Here is a 17,489-nt window from a genome sequence, read left to right on the forward strand (position 1 = left end):
TAGAGCTGTGAATGAAAATCTAACTGTAAATAATCTTTCTAGAAATTGGTTCTGCACAATGAACAGTGGAAATGTCAAGTGGAGAGATCTCTTTTGAGTTATACAATTTGTCAGATTTTTACAAGATTTTATTTTATTACTCTTGTAATTCTCATTTGAAACAAGTGGTAGTTTTGATACAGACTTAAAATAATGACCCTTTCTTTTTGTCCTTCACTCATTTTATTGAGTTTGAATAACTTGTTCATCTATCTAGGGAATCTATCATCTATCATCTTGTTCATCTATCTCCCTTTGAATTGTGCACTTTCTTCTAGGCCTCATACCTGATTCCATTTTCGGTATTTCAGCAGTCAGATATTGAAATGATCAATAGCAGCTAGTAAGGGAAGAGCCTCTTTCTGCGTGGATGACAGGGTGATGAGAGATTTTTGCAGATGTAGGGTAGTATCATGTTGGTGCTGCAGAGGTATACGAATGTGCCAGCAGCAGGGGGAGAGGAATGGAGGGGGAATATGAGCCAGCAGCGTGAGGCTTGCCTGTACTCCTATTGTATGTGCAGTCCTGCGGAGAGCTGGAGAAGAACTGAAGAAATAATGCGAGGGCGGGGGATCACAATATTCTCTCCTGCTTGCTGGCAAAGTAAGGAGCAGGAGGCAGAGCTTAAAGGGAGGGAGATTGCAGGCTGGGAGTGTGTGTGGGGGGGGAAACCCAAATTTTATGTTTGTTTTATAATTCCTGGGTGGTAAAAATGACCCAAACACTTGGATATTAAAATAAATAAATACACGGCCACTCTCCCCCGAGCAACGCGGGAATGCAGACATGAAATCTATATAAAAGCATTCTAATGCTTTGTTTACTTTGGGAAGTCTATGTCCTGGAAATTTTAAGTTGGACTGCTTTCTATGTGGTTAGACAGAGTTATATGAAGCTTTTCTTAAACTGTTCTAGGATAACTCAGTCATGCCATGTAGTGTGTGCCCTGCTCTGTATAGCTCTGCTGTACGTCGTGTAGATTTGGTTCAGGTTTCAACCAGAAAACTTCAGTGTGACTACCGACACATTAATCTAAACATATTAGGGAGGGAGTTGAAAGCATGATCAAGTGAGGCTTGTGGATGAGTATACTTCAGCAGCATTTGGAGATTTTTGTGTCTTAACTTCTTATGTTTTGTGCTCTCTGTTTTCGGGGAGTGGGGGGGAGGGCAGGGCAGGGCAGGGCAATATGTCTGTACTGAATGGCAGCCCGGGGAAACCACTGCTTCGACAGCATGGTTGGAAAGTTTAGTTTCATATCAGACAATGAGGATTTTAGTGTATGTTGTGATAGAAGATTTTTTTCTTTTTCTGTTTATTTTTTCTTCTTCTTCAGAATGTTGTAGAATTACAAAAATCCCTGCTTGTGGTTGATGTGGTTGAGAAGGCTCAGCAGCCAGACATTGAAACTGAGTGAAATTTTGGGCTGCTTTCTAATCTGCAACGGAAGGTGTATGGTTGGCTTGGTCACACAGGAAGAAAAACAACAGGCAAGTGATAGGGGTTAATTAAGCCATAGCTTTATTAGCTTATTTGGTAGTGATCTGGCAATAGAATATACCGCGCAGGTCATATATCTTTGAGAGTTTACAATCAGACATGTAAACGAAGTCTAGGGACTTTTAGTTGTCCTCACAAAGGCTGCAAGAGCAAGACTGAGGTTCTTTCTTTTCCTGTACCAAAAGCTGTGTGCTGTAACTATGTTGAATGCATTTCTACACCTCCTGTGGAACAGATACTTGCTTTGGTCATTGCTACCTCTTAAAATGAAACCAGTTGAACCTCAGTGTATATTCAGCAGGGTCCCTGACATAGAAATGTAGAATAATTTCAATTGGAAGGGACCTGGGATGATCTCATTCAACCTTCTGCTCACAGGAGGGTTAACTTCAAAGCTAGATCAGGTTGCTCAGGGCCCAGTCCAACCAAATTTGCTGTGAGGGTGGTGTGGGTGGCAGGGCAGTACAGCAGCGACAGCACTTTAAAAGCTAGGTGATGGGTGCTCAAGGTGATGGTGATGTGGGCAGGATTATATCCTCACAAAAAGAGACCTGTTAGGGAAAGGGCAAGGAAGCCAGAGTGCAGCCCACAGAGCGCAGCAAATGAGACATAGCAGTTGTTGCAGCAGGAGTGCAAAGAAGCTCAGAAATTCCACTCAAGACTATGTGGATCTGCTTGAAGACTGTACAATGGTGGTCTCAACATGCTGCAGGACATACTGTCCAGCACATGGACATCCATTAAGGTGTAGTATTAGTCCACAGGACTACCATTAGCACATCAGAGTCCTTGGCTCCAGAGGGAGGAGCCCTCTATCCAGGTCCTGTGCTGCAGAGTGCTCCTGCCTCTCCCTGGAGGTCAGGGCAGTGGTGCCCTCTCTTGTAGGAGATGTGCTATGGTCAAGGCCCTGAGGTTCCAGATTATTGGGGAAGATGAAGAGGAGACTGACATGGTATTTGTGGAAAACCTAAGCCACACAAGGTGAGGAAGGAGCAACAGCTGGAGACCAAGTGGACAGACACTATCAAGATGGAGAAGGCTGGAAGCTTGTGACTTCTGGCAGCAAGAAGAAGTCGCATATCTGTTCCACCTACAGATCTCCAACTTCAGAATAGGTATAGTACTCTGGGCACTGGTAAGGATCAACAAGACCCATCAGAGTCAGCTGAGCCTGAACTTAGTGTCCACACAAAAGGGAAAAATGAGTGATAGTGTCACCCAACACTACCTGACGCAATGGGGACAGGCAAGTTCTTTTTAAGGATCCTTGGTAGAATGACAATGGGCCACAGGTTTGTAGTTACAATTAGAGCTTTATTATTGTAGAAAGATTTTAGTAATTAGAGTAGCTTATCGTTACACAGAATTTCTAGCAATTAGGATAGCTTTCCTATTACCTAAAATTGCAATTACCCATACTTTTCAGTCACCTGGACCCTCTGCAGATCAGGTCAAATACTTAATAATCAGTGTGCAATAGAATAATCATAATCTGGACTCTGACTTGAGTACATGAGTCACTCATTCAATCCTCAGAAGATAATAACGAAGAATAACGAGAGGGAGTGTCACGGAGGGAGTGTCACAGTACTCTAGCCCACAGGGAGGGTGCTCCCCCTTTCCTCTTCTGTCACGGTGTGAGCGTCCCCTGTATCACACCAGCCTCTGTATCGCACCAGGAAGCACGGAAAGCCTTAGCAGTCTGTCTGCTGTTGGATCAGCTTCAAAAACCTTTTGGATAAGCTGATGTATTTATACCTCCCAGTTTGGGGGTTTGGTCTATACAATTTCCATAAGTTAGTGGATTCTGAAGAGGCTGCCAGACAATCAGTGTGCAAGAATTTTGGCTGCAGGAGACAGCAAGCTGCAGGTGATAATGGGTGCATAATGATCTTTATCTCTTCCTGTCCATTGTGTCCTGCCTACATGTTACCCTTACTTTGACCTAATGATGCGGCTCCCAGCATACATCAGGCCTTAGCATGAGCTGTGTGTTAGCCAAAATCTGAGCACGAGTTGAGTGAACAGTCACAGGAGGCATCCCTGACCACTGATGGATCACGGCTTTTGCCATCCAGAATATCTCATGCTATTACGCTTCCCTGTTCCATAATGGGTGTCACCATACCCGGGCAACAGTGCTGTACCAGGTGTCAGGAGCAATGGCTACCAGTCACAGATAGTTACTGGAGATTCATTCCTCTTGTGGACGATTGAGGCATGTATCTTCTGACCCCACCTATTGTCTCGGGAGTTTTGTTGTTTGGTAGGTGCCAGGATCTGGGATTATTGCAGATGCACTGCCAAGATTTGTTCAGCCTTCTAACAGCCTTCTTCCTCCTCTTCCTTGTGGGTACCAACAGTACTGCTCCAGAGGTATCCTGGAGCATATCAAGAGAGACTACAGAAGTCTGGGGGTGAGAGTGAAGGGCATGGAGCTCTGGTCTTGCCTTCCCAATCCTTACAGGGAGGAGGTAAGCTTGGGTAGAAGTGGACTACGCCTGGCTTGTGTTGCAGACAGGGCTTTGGCTTCTGTGACCAGAGGAATGAGGGCTACTGAGCAGGGATGGAATAAATCTAACGAAGTGGAGCAAGAGTGTCTTTGTAAACTAGGCTTGCTAATCTACTGAGGAGAGTATTAAACTGGGTATGGAAGGTTACCATAACCTGAAGAGGAAAGGTCATAAGGCGCAGAGCAAATGTGTCTAGGTGACAAGCTTGACAAGGGAGGCTCTCACCCTTCTGTAAATGCAGCAGGGGCCTATCTCAAATGTCTGTACGCAAAAGCACATAGCATGGGGAACAAGCAGGACAAATTAGTTGCAGAGCTGTGACCTCACTGGGATTATGGAGTCGCGGTGGGACAGCTCTCCTGACTGGAGTGCTGCAATGGATGGATAGAAGCTCTTCAGGAAATACAGTGGGGAAAATGAGGAAGAGGGATTGTAATCTATGTAGAGGCTTAGCTTGACTGCATCTAGCTTTGCCTTGGGGCAGCTGGTAAGCGAGTAGAGAACTTGCAGGTAAGGAGAAGAGTACAGACCAGCATAGATGATGTTGTAGTAGGCATCTACTACAGACCTACCAATCAAGAAGAGGAGATAGATAAAGCCTTCTTTAGGCAGTTGGAAAAAAACTTGCAATCTCACTCCTGAGAGGAGTGAGCAAGATGAATAACTGAATTACAAACCTGGACTTCAGAAGGACAGATCTTGGCCTGTTCATTTTCCCACAGGAAACTGCCCTGGAGGGCAGAGGGGCCCAGGAGAGCTGGTTGATCTTCAAGACAGCTTCCTCAGAGCACAAGAATGGTCCATTCCCACGTGCAGGAAGTCGAGCAAGCATGGCAACAGGCCAGCATGGATGAACATGGAGCTTCTGACTGAGCTCAGACATGAAAAGGAAGTACACAGGAGGTGGAAGCAGGGAGAGGCTGTGTGGTAGGAATGTAGCCCGTGCGTGAAGGAACAGAGTGAGGAAAACCCAAGTTCAGCTGGAGTTAAGACTAGCGAGGGAGGTGAAGAGACAGCATGAGAGGTTTCTGTAAGTACCCTGCTAGCCAAAAGCGTGGGCCGACTGCTCGGTGTGGCAGGGGACCTAGTGACAAGGGACATGGAAAAGGCAGAGATACTCAATGCATTTTTTTGCCTCCCTTTTCAACCGGTAGATCTTGCCCTCAGGGTTCCCAGGTCTCTGAGCCTGCTAGCAGAGTCTGTGGGCATGAAGCAGTACCCACAGTAAAGAAAGAGGGAGTTAAGAATCACTTGAGCCAATCAGACATACACTGGTCCGTGGGACCAGGTAGGATGCATCCAAAGGTGCTGAAGGAGCTGGGCAATGTCAAAGCTGCTCCCTATCATCTTCAAAAGGCCATGGCAGCTGGGGGAGGTTCCCAGGGACTGGAAAAAGGTGAACATCACACACATCCTCAAGAAGGGCAAGAAGGAGGATCCAGGTAACTACAGGCCAGTCAGCATAACCTCAGTCCCTGTGGAGGTTGTGAAGCAAATCCTCTTGGAAGCCCTTTCTCAACACACGACGGACAAGAAGGTGATTTGGAGCAGCCAGCGTGGATTTGCCAAGGGCAAATCATGCCTGATCGACCTCATTACTTTCTACGATGAAATGACTGGCACTGTGGGCAAAGAGGTGTAGTATACCTTGATTATGGCAAGGCCTTGGCCCCAGTCGCATGATCACCAAATTGGTGAGGTATGGGCTGGGTAGTGGGCCAACAGTCTAGGAAGCAGCTCTGGAGGTCGTGATGGACCAGTTGAATGTGAGTCAGCAGCAGTCCTTGCAGTGAGTGAGTTGTGGCAGCAAGGAAGGGTAGCCGCATCCTGGGCTGCGTGAGTAAATGTATAGCAGGCAGGTCCGGGGAAGTGATCCTTCCCTTCTGTTTGGTGCTTGTGAGACTGTATCTGGAGTGCTGTGCCCAGTCTGGGGCTTCCCTGTGCAAGAAAGAGATTGATACGCTGGAACAAGCCCAGTGCAGGGCCACCAACATGGTTGGGGGCTGGTTATGGTATATGACGACTGTGGCAGGAAAAAAAAATACAGGTTTCTTTATGTTCCTGTATAGACAGTAGAAATTAACTTGCTGTTCTGAAGTTAGAGCGGAAATTTTATAGGAACAAAGCGTGTGTGTATGTATGTACGTTGTTTGATGTGAGCTAGAAATCATCCATCTAGTAAAGAAGATTAATATACCATAGATGTTGTAATTAAGCTATATTTAATCTGCCTATGTATATAAAGCTACTAAAAGAATTAAGATGTGGCACGCTTAGGATGTGATGCTGGTAAGTGGAAGCATGGTGCATTTGATGCAGTTTTTCATCTTCCTTCAACCTTTTTTTTTTTTTTAAAAAAAAAAAAAAACCCAATGGGTTGACTTGGGAGACCCCAGTTCTTGGGTTCTTCCCATTATCTAGAAGTTTAAGAGGACTATTTCACAACTGAATTGGAACAAGTCTCGTTAAAGACTGGTTATAACATTAAGTTGAAGAAGGGTTCACCAACACCCCAGCTTAAAAAACCCCGTGAGTCTGTACTATCTTCCCTATTCTGCTTCGTCTTCACCACCAATAGGAATGTAAAACTCTTCCTCAGAGAAGTGTTGGCACATTGTTTTCAACTTTGTGGAAGACCATGTTAATCAGGCTACTAGATCCCATGATTTGTAGTTGCTTGGAGTCTTGAAATGCTTGGGAGCTGGAGTCTGGGGCTAATACCACAGAGGAGGAAAAGAAAGGGTCACTTGTAAATGCAAAGTGTGCAACACCTGATCTGCCCACCTTAAGGCTGGGCACTACATGGTCTTATCTTGATGGAGTTAGATCTGGGCCAGGCAGGTTTAACTTATTAATTTGAAATTGTTCCTGGAAGTGATGTCACCTTCTTAATGTATTTTGGTCTAGCTCTAGCCGGACTACTAGTTGGTGAGAAGTTTTAGGTGCTACACATAGAGTTAGGACTTGCAGTGTTAAAACACCCAAGTGGTGTTACTGGAAACCGCTCCTTTGAAAGTCATCACCCTCATTAATTAAAATAGCGTTACTTACTACTTTCTGGCTTTATTGAAGTGGAGTTGCTTATTGTTTTCTTTTGTGTGTGTGTCTGTGTGCGTGCTAAACTGAAGAAACATGAATGAAATCCAAATTTTTCTTTGAAGCTTGACCTCTGTTCCTAACTTTCTGCAGGTTTTTTTAATGCATATGCATGTATTCCCATGAATTATTTTTTTTTAAATCATTTTGGTATGGAGTCCTGGTATAATCCTCAAAAAAGGAAAAACTTTCCCTTTGAGAATTTTTTTTTTCTCATTTCATAGTCAGTTTTAGGTTCTCATTCTTTACAAAGGTTCTGGATGTTATCAGCAAGGTTTTTAAAATTATTTATTCGCTAAGATTGCTAATCTTGGTGCTGATTCTGAAGGCTCCCAGAACATTTTAATTACATAAACAAATCTCTCTGGCAACCTTTTCTAGGAAGAAGTGCTATTAGATACTGCAGTTTTATGGTTGAAGGAGCCATTACAGAAAGCCGTTCAGTTTCAGTGAGGAATTGAGGAAGGATGATTACAGTTGACAGAGTGTAGCCAGGAAGTCCGTGGCTAAAATGTATACCCTTCTGGTAAGGAGTAATATTAGCACCTTACCTACTGCCCATCACTAGCATTTTTGGCAGTGCAAGCACTCCCAGCACACTGCTGCTTTTCTACACAGAAGTACGGTTACTGAGTTACTGGTTATTTTGAAGAGCAGCATTGTATGCTGAATAGCCAGCACCAATTTTTGCAGCTCTCCCATCAGAGTGTTAATGTTGTTGATTTAATTTAGCATGTGAGTTGAGAAAAGATGATTGTTTTTTTAAAAAAAAAAAAGGCTGGGGGCGTAGTAATGGTGCAGTTGTGCTGGTTTTGGCTGGGATAGAGTCAATTTTCATCATAGTGGCTAGTATGGGGCTATGTTTTGGATTTGTGCTGGAAACAGTGTTGATAACACAGGGATGTTTTAGTTGCTGCTGAGCAGTGCTTACACAGAGTCAAGACCTCTGCTGCTTCTCACACCACCGCACCAGCGAGTAGGCTGGGGGTGCAGAAGAGGTCCAGTCCTGTTCAACATCTTCATTAGTGATCTGCATGAATGGGCAAAGTGTACTCTCAGCAAGTTTTCTGATGACACAAAGTTGGGAGGAGTGACTGATAGGTCATCCAGATGCTGCTATTCAGAGGAACCTCAACAGGCTGGAGGAATGGGCTGACAGGAACCTCAGAAAGTTCAGCAAGGAGAAGTGCAAAGTCCTGCACCTGGCAAGGAACAACCCCAAGCACCAGTATGCTGTGGGCCACCCAGCTGGAATGCAGCTTGGCAGAAAAGGACCTGAAGATCCTGGTGGACAGCATGTTGAAAATGAGCCAGCAATGTGCCCTTTCCGCATGGAAGGCTACTGGTATCCTGGGCCGCATTAGGCAAAGTATTGCCAAGTGGACCGAGGGAGGTGCTCCTTCTTCTTTGCTCAGCGCTGGTGAGGTCACATCTGGAGTGCTGTGTTCAGCTCTGGGCTAGCCAGTAGAAGACTGATATGGAGCTACTGGAGAGAGTCCAGTGAAGAGCCATTAAGATGATTAAGGGATTGGAGCGTTTCTCCTATGAGGAGGGCTGAGAGAGCTGGAACTGGTTAGCCTGGAGAAGAGAAGGCTCAAGAGGGAGTCTCATCCATGTATATGTATACGTATATGTATAAATACCTGAAGGGAGAGTGCAAAGAGGATGAAGCCAGGCTCTTTTCAGTAGTGCCCATGCTCACTACTGACATGACAAAAGACAATGGGCACAAACTGAAACATGGGAGGTTCCATCTGAACATCCAGAAACACTTTTTCACTGTCAGGGTCACCAAGCACTATCACAGGTTGCCCAGGGAGGTTGTTGTGTCTCCATCCTTGGAGATATTCAAAAGCCATCTGGACATGATCCTGGACAACTGTCTGTAGGTGAGGGGATGGGGGTTGGAGCAGATGACCTCCAGAGGTATCTTCCAACCTCAACCCTTCTATGATTTGGTGATACATGGTACGACTAGCTGCTTCTGGTTGAGGAGTCCAAGACAGACGTGAAGTCCTTGTGTATTCTACTCTGTATTTACAAAAGCTTTTTTGAAAGAAAGCACCTTAGCAGGATGCTTAGATTGCACCTGGCCCTTCTGTGTAATGTTTACTCGATCTTAAAGAGGAAGTAGTATTTTCTTTTTAATGGATACGCATTCATCATAAGAAACATAAAAGGAGAAGAAAAAGGAGAAATGGGGTGTTCTGCATAGCTTTATGGTGGCATCTCATTATCTCTGATCTTTTATATGGATGGATCAGTTCAGGGAGTGAGAGCATATTGTACAAGGCATTAAAATTGCTTTAATTTTCTACTCTTGGAAACAAAGTGAACCTCCCATTTCATAGAAATTGCGCCAACAGGAAACCAATAGGGATTGCCATCTTTCAATTGTAATATTCTGTCACATGTGGGAAGGGGTGCACCAGTGACTTCACATGCACTGTGAAAAGGCTGCAGCTCTTAATCAGTTAAAAACAATTTGGAGAAAGAATGTTTGCCTTGCAGCTACTGACTTTATGTTCATTTCACATGTTGTGACTCCTGTGATGCAGGAAGCCGCCTGATCCATCCTGGGCTGAAAGAACACAGGATGTGGGATCGCTGCTGTTCTTGCTCTGGTTTTGTGATGTTCATTGTGCTGGGGCTTTAGGTTTTGTTTAACTGTTTTTCAGGACAAAAAGATTGTATTTTTTTAATCTGTGGTGTTAATTTACCTTTACTTAAAATGTTGATGTTTCTTTCTCCCTGCACATACACATATCAACTTTCTATTAATAGATAGCCAAAGATCTGAACCATTGTCCCAAGTTGTCTGCTAAATAAGTGTGATTTTTTTTTTGAGATATGTCAAAGGGGTGCTAAACCACAGAGCTATTTTTTTGTATTTCAACCATTTGCTGTATTGCTGTTGCACTGGGAACACACTTTACTCTAGCAGATGAAGAATGAGTTATAAAAGAATGTTTTCATGTTAGTCCTAGGACAAGTCTTCACCAGAGGACATAACAGTGTTATGAAAGAGACACCAGCAGGAAGTAGTGGATGTGAAATCTGTAGACAGATGACTGATAAATTCCAAATGGAGAAGTATCAAGGGAAATCAGTGGGGGAAAACAAAAAAAACAAACAAAACCCAAAAACCCCACTCGACGCAAGATCCTACAGAAGGTGAGGGTAAAATTTATTTACAAAGTCTCTAGTAAGCTGATTCTTATTCACATGTACCTATTTTCTAATAGATTTCATTCACTCACACTCTCACAGTCAAGCATGAAGATGTGTGCGCCAAATTGGCACACACATTGCGTCCCCTCTGTGTGTGGAACACAGAGGACAAGGAATGCTCACTACTGAGGTATCGCTATGTCTCCTGAGTTCTTCATGATTGACAATGACCAACTAGTTTTTGGATAGATGTTTCATGACCTTCAAGAGTCAATAGTTGTTGCAGACTGGTCCTTTGCTTCAGGATCTTAGTTCAGCCTCTGTAAATTGTAGGTCAAGCTGTTGCCCATCCTCTGTTTTCCTTGTTGGTTTGAAATGTGTCACTGTTTTCCCAGTAGACTAATAGGAAAAGCAAAAGCTCATGTGGCATGCTGCAACCTTGTTGCTATCATCTTGTTAGGATGCACCTTTCTTTTCTGATAAGTCATCTGTGTTGTGGTCTTATCAGGGTGCAGGCTGTCTTGAAATAAACAACACATTCCTCAAGTCTGCCACTGGGAATGATGTCTTGGGAGTAGTTTCCTGGGAACATCCTTCGTTATTGACATAGGCCATCTGTTAATCCTTATTTTACTGTTTCTTCTTGCGTGTTAATATACATGCATTTCTTTTCATATTGCACTCGTACAAGTCTTAGTATATCTGTTACAATTATGTTACTGTACCAAAATTCTTCTTTATTTTTATTGTAATTTGGGTATTGAGGCAAATTTCATACTGATCACGCCACCCCTTTGAAACAGAGGAGCAGAAGCTGTAGTCCTTCTTTTTCCAAATAGTGATTAAACTTACCATTACAAATTCTCAGCATAGCAGTCTGTCCTGAGAATGAATTTGGTAAAGGAAAAGGCAGTCAACTGGAGTTTCTGAGACTTTTCCCTGCATGTGAGAATGCAGAGTGTATGCACATTTAGAGAAAACTGATTTTTCGTAAAGTAGTGGCGATGAAATACAACGGAAGTAAATATGTGTTAAGTTTAATTAACTTTATACTGAATATTGCTCCTGTCTTGTGTTTGGAGTATTTCCTTGTTTACAGTACAAACAGCTTTTGTCACTGGTAGCATCCTGTGGCTTTCAGCAATAGTGTTATATAAGTAAACACAGAGCAAAGTTTAGTCGTTTGATTATATGATAAGCTTTCTTGCATCTTCTATAGCAGCTTCTTCTGGTGTTAGGGACAATGAAAGATACTTTGGCAAGTATCGTGCCTTAACTTTTTCCTTGCTGGCTTACATGGGGACAGTCACAGATGGGATCTTAATTTTCTTAGTAAGTTTGTTAAGAACACACAAGAAGTGTGCTAATAGTTAAGAAAATGCCTTTAGTAAGAAGCATCATATGTTCTTTTGGAGGGAGAATGATCTAGTAATAACTTAAACATAAGAAACTTCCCCATATGTATTCTGTCCTAGAGTAAGCCTTTATTAGTATGCTCCTGCAGCTGTTATGACCTGCGGGGGTTTTAAAATGAAAATGAAATGGGGAGCTCGTGTATTTGTATAAGTTGGTTGAGACACAGGTACTGCCCTTTGCTATAAATGCTTCATGGTTGAAAATGGTGGTTGGTGGAAGACTTTGTTCAGTCAAGCAGTGTGACAGTTTGTCTTCAAGTAGTGCCTGGGTTCTTGCTCATGAACACTGCATGACAGGAAACTCTACACCATATAAAAGCTTATTCCTACTGGTTTGTGCCAGAATTTTTGTTCAAGGTACAAGCCCCATGTTTCCTTTCGCTTACCAAACAAAACCGTGATTCATAAGGCTTAAAATAGCACAGAATTCCTAGGGCTAAACAGGTTATGCACTCTTACAGAAGTGTGTGTATTTGTTTTCCCCGAGTTTTCAGAGTAATTTCCAGTGGCCAAACAATCCTTTGGTTCTGTTGTGTGACTGTGTGTACAACCTGTTCAATTTACTAATACCCTGAGGAACAGAAAGAATAAATTCTCAGCTGGGCACCAGGCCGGGAGTTTTTACTTTGCTGCTTTTGATGTCTCAGCTTATACATTTTTATTGCATTTTCATTTTATCTAGCTGGGCTGCTAACACAATTACGGATCACAGGGTGTATTTTTTTTTTTAATTAGCGCTACTCTGAATACAGGTTTCCTGGTTATAAGGTGCTAGCAGGCCAATGTGGACAAGAAAACTATATGTATTAAGAAGCAATACTTCTTCCTAAACATTGTCTTCATTTCTGGTTTTCAATATAGAAAAATAACCACTTCTGCAAATAGTACTCTGAGACTGCAAGGCAAAAGTCCCTAAAGGTCATTCAGCAATGCTATTTTGAGAAATGAATGCTTCAGTGGTCGTTTTCTTTCAGATAGTGACAGAAGTCACACCTCCACACCACTTTTCCCCTCAGGGCCTTATGTGAGAGAAACGCTGCAGAGCAGTGCAGTATTGTATGTGTCATGTGTTGGGTATGTTTGGATGGAGAAAAGCAGAAGTTTACAACCTGAGATTCTCATTAAGTAGTTATGTATGTGGACAAATTCCCTCAAAACAGCTTTTATTTAAATGGTGTGGAGGACATGTGGCTTCCATGGTGTACAAGTTATAGTATTCATTCCCAGTCTAGCTGAATCCAAGTATCCTGTTCCTCTTGGTACAGATTCAAGCATCTTTTCCAAGTCTCTGGTCTTTTAATGTTCAGCATTAAAAGATATTTGATGTATGTTGTCCTATGGAGAAACTATGTGTTACTTTGAAAGCCTGTTTGTTAGGTCTCATTAATGAGCATTTATTTGGGCTGAGGGATGGGTAGAGGGTGAATGAGGTTTTTGATGAAAGATAAGTTTCCCAGAGCATTTACTTCACTGCAGTGAAGCCCATGTCACTTTTGTCTCTAAAATGCACCTTAGCAGGGTGGTGCATTTAAGAAAGATACCCAAATTTTATCAGTCTTTGTTCATCTTAGCTCCATTTTCACTACTGTGCAAAAATCTTTTGTGTTTTCCCTTCTCCTTTAGTGCCCTTTCTCTTCTGATTTATGTAATGTAAACTTAAATGTAAATTTTATGTAAATGTAAACTTAAGGATCAAAGAGACTGTTCCCTGTCCAAGCACACAGGTTAGCATGCTGCTATATTGTTCTGTGAAATATCTTTTTCTTTGTGTTTGTGTAGTCAAATTTTCTTTGTCTCAATGACAGCAAAACTTTGATTTTTTAAGTAACCTGATATGACTCAGTGGAAGCAATGTAGAGGAAACTCTTTGCTCAATGCCTACTAATTTGCTAACACTGAAAATAGCTTTCAGTCCTCCTAGTTCTCTCATGAATCCTAGAGTTCAGCATAAATTTGTCTCTTGAAGCAATGAATTCTAGCTGTATTGGTTTGCTTTTTCTATATTGGCAGAGCCTGGCTTTTATGCTTGGATGTTGATGTGATGGATTTTGAAAGTGGCTGTTCCCTATGACTTCTTCATATCTTTGGTGCTTAGAACTTGATGATTAATCAGAAGTATCTTCCAAAAGATTTTGACATAACTTGCACTATTTTATTCTTGGCTATATGATTATTGTCATTGTATGTAATGGCAAGAAACAAACATTTTTTGTATCCTTTTGCTGGAAGTGAGTAGATATTTACAGAGTCTCCATCATTAGCAAAGATTTAAATGTCGGTAGCATGTACAAATGTCTGTATTAAGAAAAATTGACTTCTGATGTGGTTTTTTTGCTTCTTTTCTTTCTTTCAATAGAAAGCCATTTCATCTCCAACGGTATCACGCCTTACAGATACATCAAAATTCACGGGTTCTCACAAAGAGAGGTTTGATCCCAGTGGGAAAGGAAAAGGCAAAGCCGGCCGAGAAGATCTGGTGGATGCTTCAGGATATGTATCCGGCTATAAGCATGCAGGCACATACGATCATAAAGTACAAGGAAGCAAGTAAGGCTGAGGGTTTACAACACAGAGCGAGAAAGAGAGGGGGAAAGAGAATATATTTGTAAGAATGATGTAGATGAATCCCACATGTTTTGGTTATTGTGAATGCTAAGACTATGTTGTCAAGAAGTTGTTTTCAGGAACTGGAACTGATTTCAACATCTGCTGAGCTACTTGCAGCACAACACCACTTCATTACATTCCTCATGTGTATATTGGCAAAAATAAATATATCGGTACAAAAAATACGTCATTTTGTTGAGCTTTAGACAAAAAAAACCACTGAAGTCAAGAGCAATTATACCACACTTTGTCAATTCAAGCAAAAGATCTCAAACATTCCTAAATGTCCAGTTGCCCTGAGGATGTTGAAGAGAACCTCTTGAAAAGACGGTCTTTCATAGCAGTCTTTCTGAATAATATCCCATTATTTATGCAGTTTGATTTGACTACTGTTCTGGGGCTTTTTTAAAATGTCTTATATGGGATCTGGCACTTTCCTTAACACATTCAACAAAATACTATTGGGGAGTAAGTGGTTGTAATATACAAGGTGCTAGCCTGGAAATGTCCTACGCCACTCATGAAAAACTGAAAAAAAAGCTATTTCTAGGACAATATGGGTTCTAAAGTATTTTATGTCAACAGAAAGAGGTAGAAAATACCAGCCCCTACTTTCCTCCTGTCTACACTTTGTGCTTGTTACTCTGTGTACTGTAGCATGGTTCTGACTGGCTGGATTTGGATGGAGCTATTGTACTAACCTGAGAGGTGAGGAACAAGACATTGCTAAGAAAGTCTATTAAGACTTTTTGCAGTCTGTTTTCAGGTTTGCACTGCCTCACATTTGAAATGAAGGGGGCATTAAGCTAATAATGCTTTAAAGTACTGATTAGGACTGCCAGTCAGACTACTATTAAGTGAATGGTATTTTGCACGTACATTGCCACATATTCCCTTTGAGCTATAACATACGTAAGGAAAGTTTACGGCCCCTTGGAATAAGGACATTTAATATTCATGTAATTAGGTGCAATTTGCCCTCAAAAATATACTATTATAACTGGGCTACATTTTATGTTAAATTTGTTTGAAGCCAAGGGATTTGATTCTCTGTTCACTTTTGCTGCCTAACTTGGGAGTAATAGTATTGATGGGAATGGCTTTCAACTGCTATAGAAGGAGAACCAATTCCACAGGCTTAAGGCAGCTGAGTGTGACCTGCCTGGCGCCCAGAATGCCAAAACAGCTTAATAGGAATAAAAATAATTCATTTTTTTATATCGGTTAAAAAGGAGAGAAAAGGCTGGTCCAATTTTCTGCAAGAGCTGAACAAGTACCCTAATGTATTACTCTGCTTCTCTAAAATCATGAAAGATAAGATTTTCAGTATTCAAAAACAGCTGCTAGCAGTTCTGCTTTGCTTTCTTTCAAAAAGAGCTCATGCACTGATTTTCATGTTCGACTCTGAATAAAGGTTAATAAATTTATTGCTCTCCCCACACCAGTATCGGCATCCCACTCAGAGTACATAAAATTTAGTGAACAGTGTGTGCTGTCATGTGCAGGTCAACAGTCTGTATTTGGCCAATGTCCAGAAACAGAGCACTGGTTTTCAGCCCTTAAACTGTTCATGTTTTGTTTTTGTGACGTTGAATGGTAGCCTTTCTTGTAACTTTGCCTCCACTGACTCTTTGAGCCCATACATCAGCCTGAAACCAAAACAACACTAGCAAACAAAGGCAAAGACTTCCTTGTGAGCTTGGAGATCTTTTTATTTGGTTATAATTTATTTTGGGTTTTTTTTTAAAGAGGGAAGGAAGTTTACCAAAACTCAGCACATGTTCTTGTAAAGATTTAAATGGCTTTTCCCATGGTTGGCTCTGGTTACCTGGGAAGATTTTTGATGTATGTAAGGATGCTCAGGATGAGAAGCATCCAGCTTTCTGAAGCCTTTCCAAGAGTTACCCATTGTTCTTGAAGAAAAATTTCCATGGAATGAAGGAATGAAAATAGCATACTGTGATACCAACAATGGCTAAATTATTCCAGCATGGTAGTGAACTGTCTAAATACAGAGAACCTTCTTCTACGTCACTGGTGTCTGTGCACCTGAAGAAGGCTCCAGGATAGTCCTGTTTTTTATGAATAAAAAGGCTAAGCCTCTAACCCTTGATAAGTCCTTCAGCTAAGTTACAGGCAAAACCAGTGTCCCTGTTCTTCCCACTGACTTTAAGACTTGACTCATAACTCACTGGTAACTGAAAAGATCTGGACCCAGCCCAAATGAAGGGTGAAGTCCAGTCTACTGCAGAGCCCTTTCAGCACACTGTTGATCTGGCTATTTGTTGCTAGCTAGCCGCCTTGTCTGGCATATCAGGCGATACTTGAGGTGCACAAGTGACAGGCTTTCTCAAGTACCCAACTACTGAGTGTCAGTAATGGCAGACTGTTGCTACACAGGAGGAGTGATTGGTTAGGAAGGTTTTAAGGTATAATTAAGCTTTAAGTTGCTAGATCACAGTGTGAGAGAGACCAACACACTCATAAGATAGAAGGCATGCAAAGGAACTGAGAATGCGGACAGATCCAAGCTGACACTGACTAGAAATTGAGCTACTCTGTTTGTGTAGAAGACGCTGATGGAACTAGCTGGGGTTCTGCCAGAGTTTACTTTGCATTACTTGCACAGTATAAAATCCCTGCCATGAACCAAAACACTTTGTATGGACCTGATGCAAAGTTCTTTGAAATACTTTCAATGGCTTAGAAGATGCTTCAGATAGCAGTATTTTATTTTGAGGAACACACTTCTTTTTTTTCTTCTTCATTTCTACAGTTGGATAGTTTTAAAACTCAGTCAAACAGGTGCATGAAAAGAAGTAATTCTGATACACAGTGAAAAAGTGAAGTTGTGGCTGGAAAAATAGTACTTTGGAAAGATTTTCCCCTTTTACTACACTTGGTGTGGGAGATAAGGGCTATGAATAAAAGCACCATATGCAGCTGTGTATTAGGGGTTCAGCCACCTACTCAAGCTCTTACTTTTCCACTAATATCTGTAGGAAATTAAAAGCCTAAATACGAACTTGAATGTTAGCCATAAGTTCCAGGCCTGCTTGGGAATGAGGCAAAGTACATTTTCTTGTTCATCTGCTATTCCCTTGACTCTCAGGACAGCAAGTACAGCTGGTACCTCAGAGATGAGGAG

General features: G+C 42.0%; 1 protein-coding gene across 2 annotated transcripts in view; it reads left to right on the forward strand.

The window, feature by feature from the left end:
- TPPP (tubulin polymerization promoting protein) overlaps positions 1–14,864 on the forward strand; it is a 68,351-nt gene extending 53,487 nt beyond the window's left edge. For both annotated transcript variants that reach the window (XM_075140722.1, XM_075140721.1), the window contains one exon: positions 14,091–14,864. In XM_075140722.1, coding sequence (XP_074996823.1) covers positions 14,091–14,285 — 195 coding nt within the window. In that variant the 3' untranslated portion in view covers positions 14,286–14,864. The remainder of the gene's footprint in view (positions 1–14,090) is intronic.
- The last annotated feature ends 2,625 nt before the right edge of the window (positions 14,865–17,489 follow it).

The sequence above is a fragment of the Calonectris borealis genome, chromosome 2 (genome assembly GCF_964195595.1).
Source record: "Calonectris borealis chromosome 2, bCalBor7.hap1.2, whole genome shotgun sequence".
Classification (NCBI taxonomy): domain Eukaryota; kingdom Metazoa; phylum Chordata; class Aves; order Procellariiformes; family Procellariidae; genus Calonectris; species Calonectris borealis.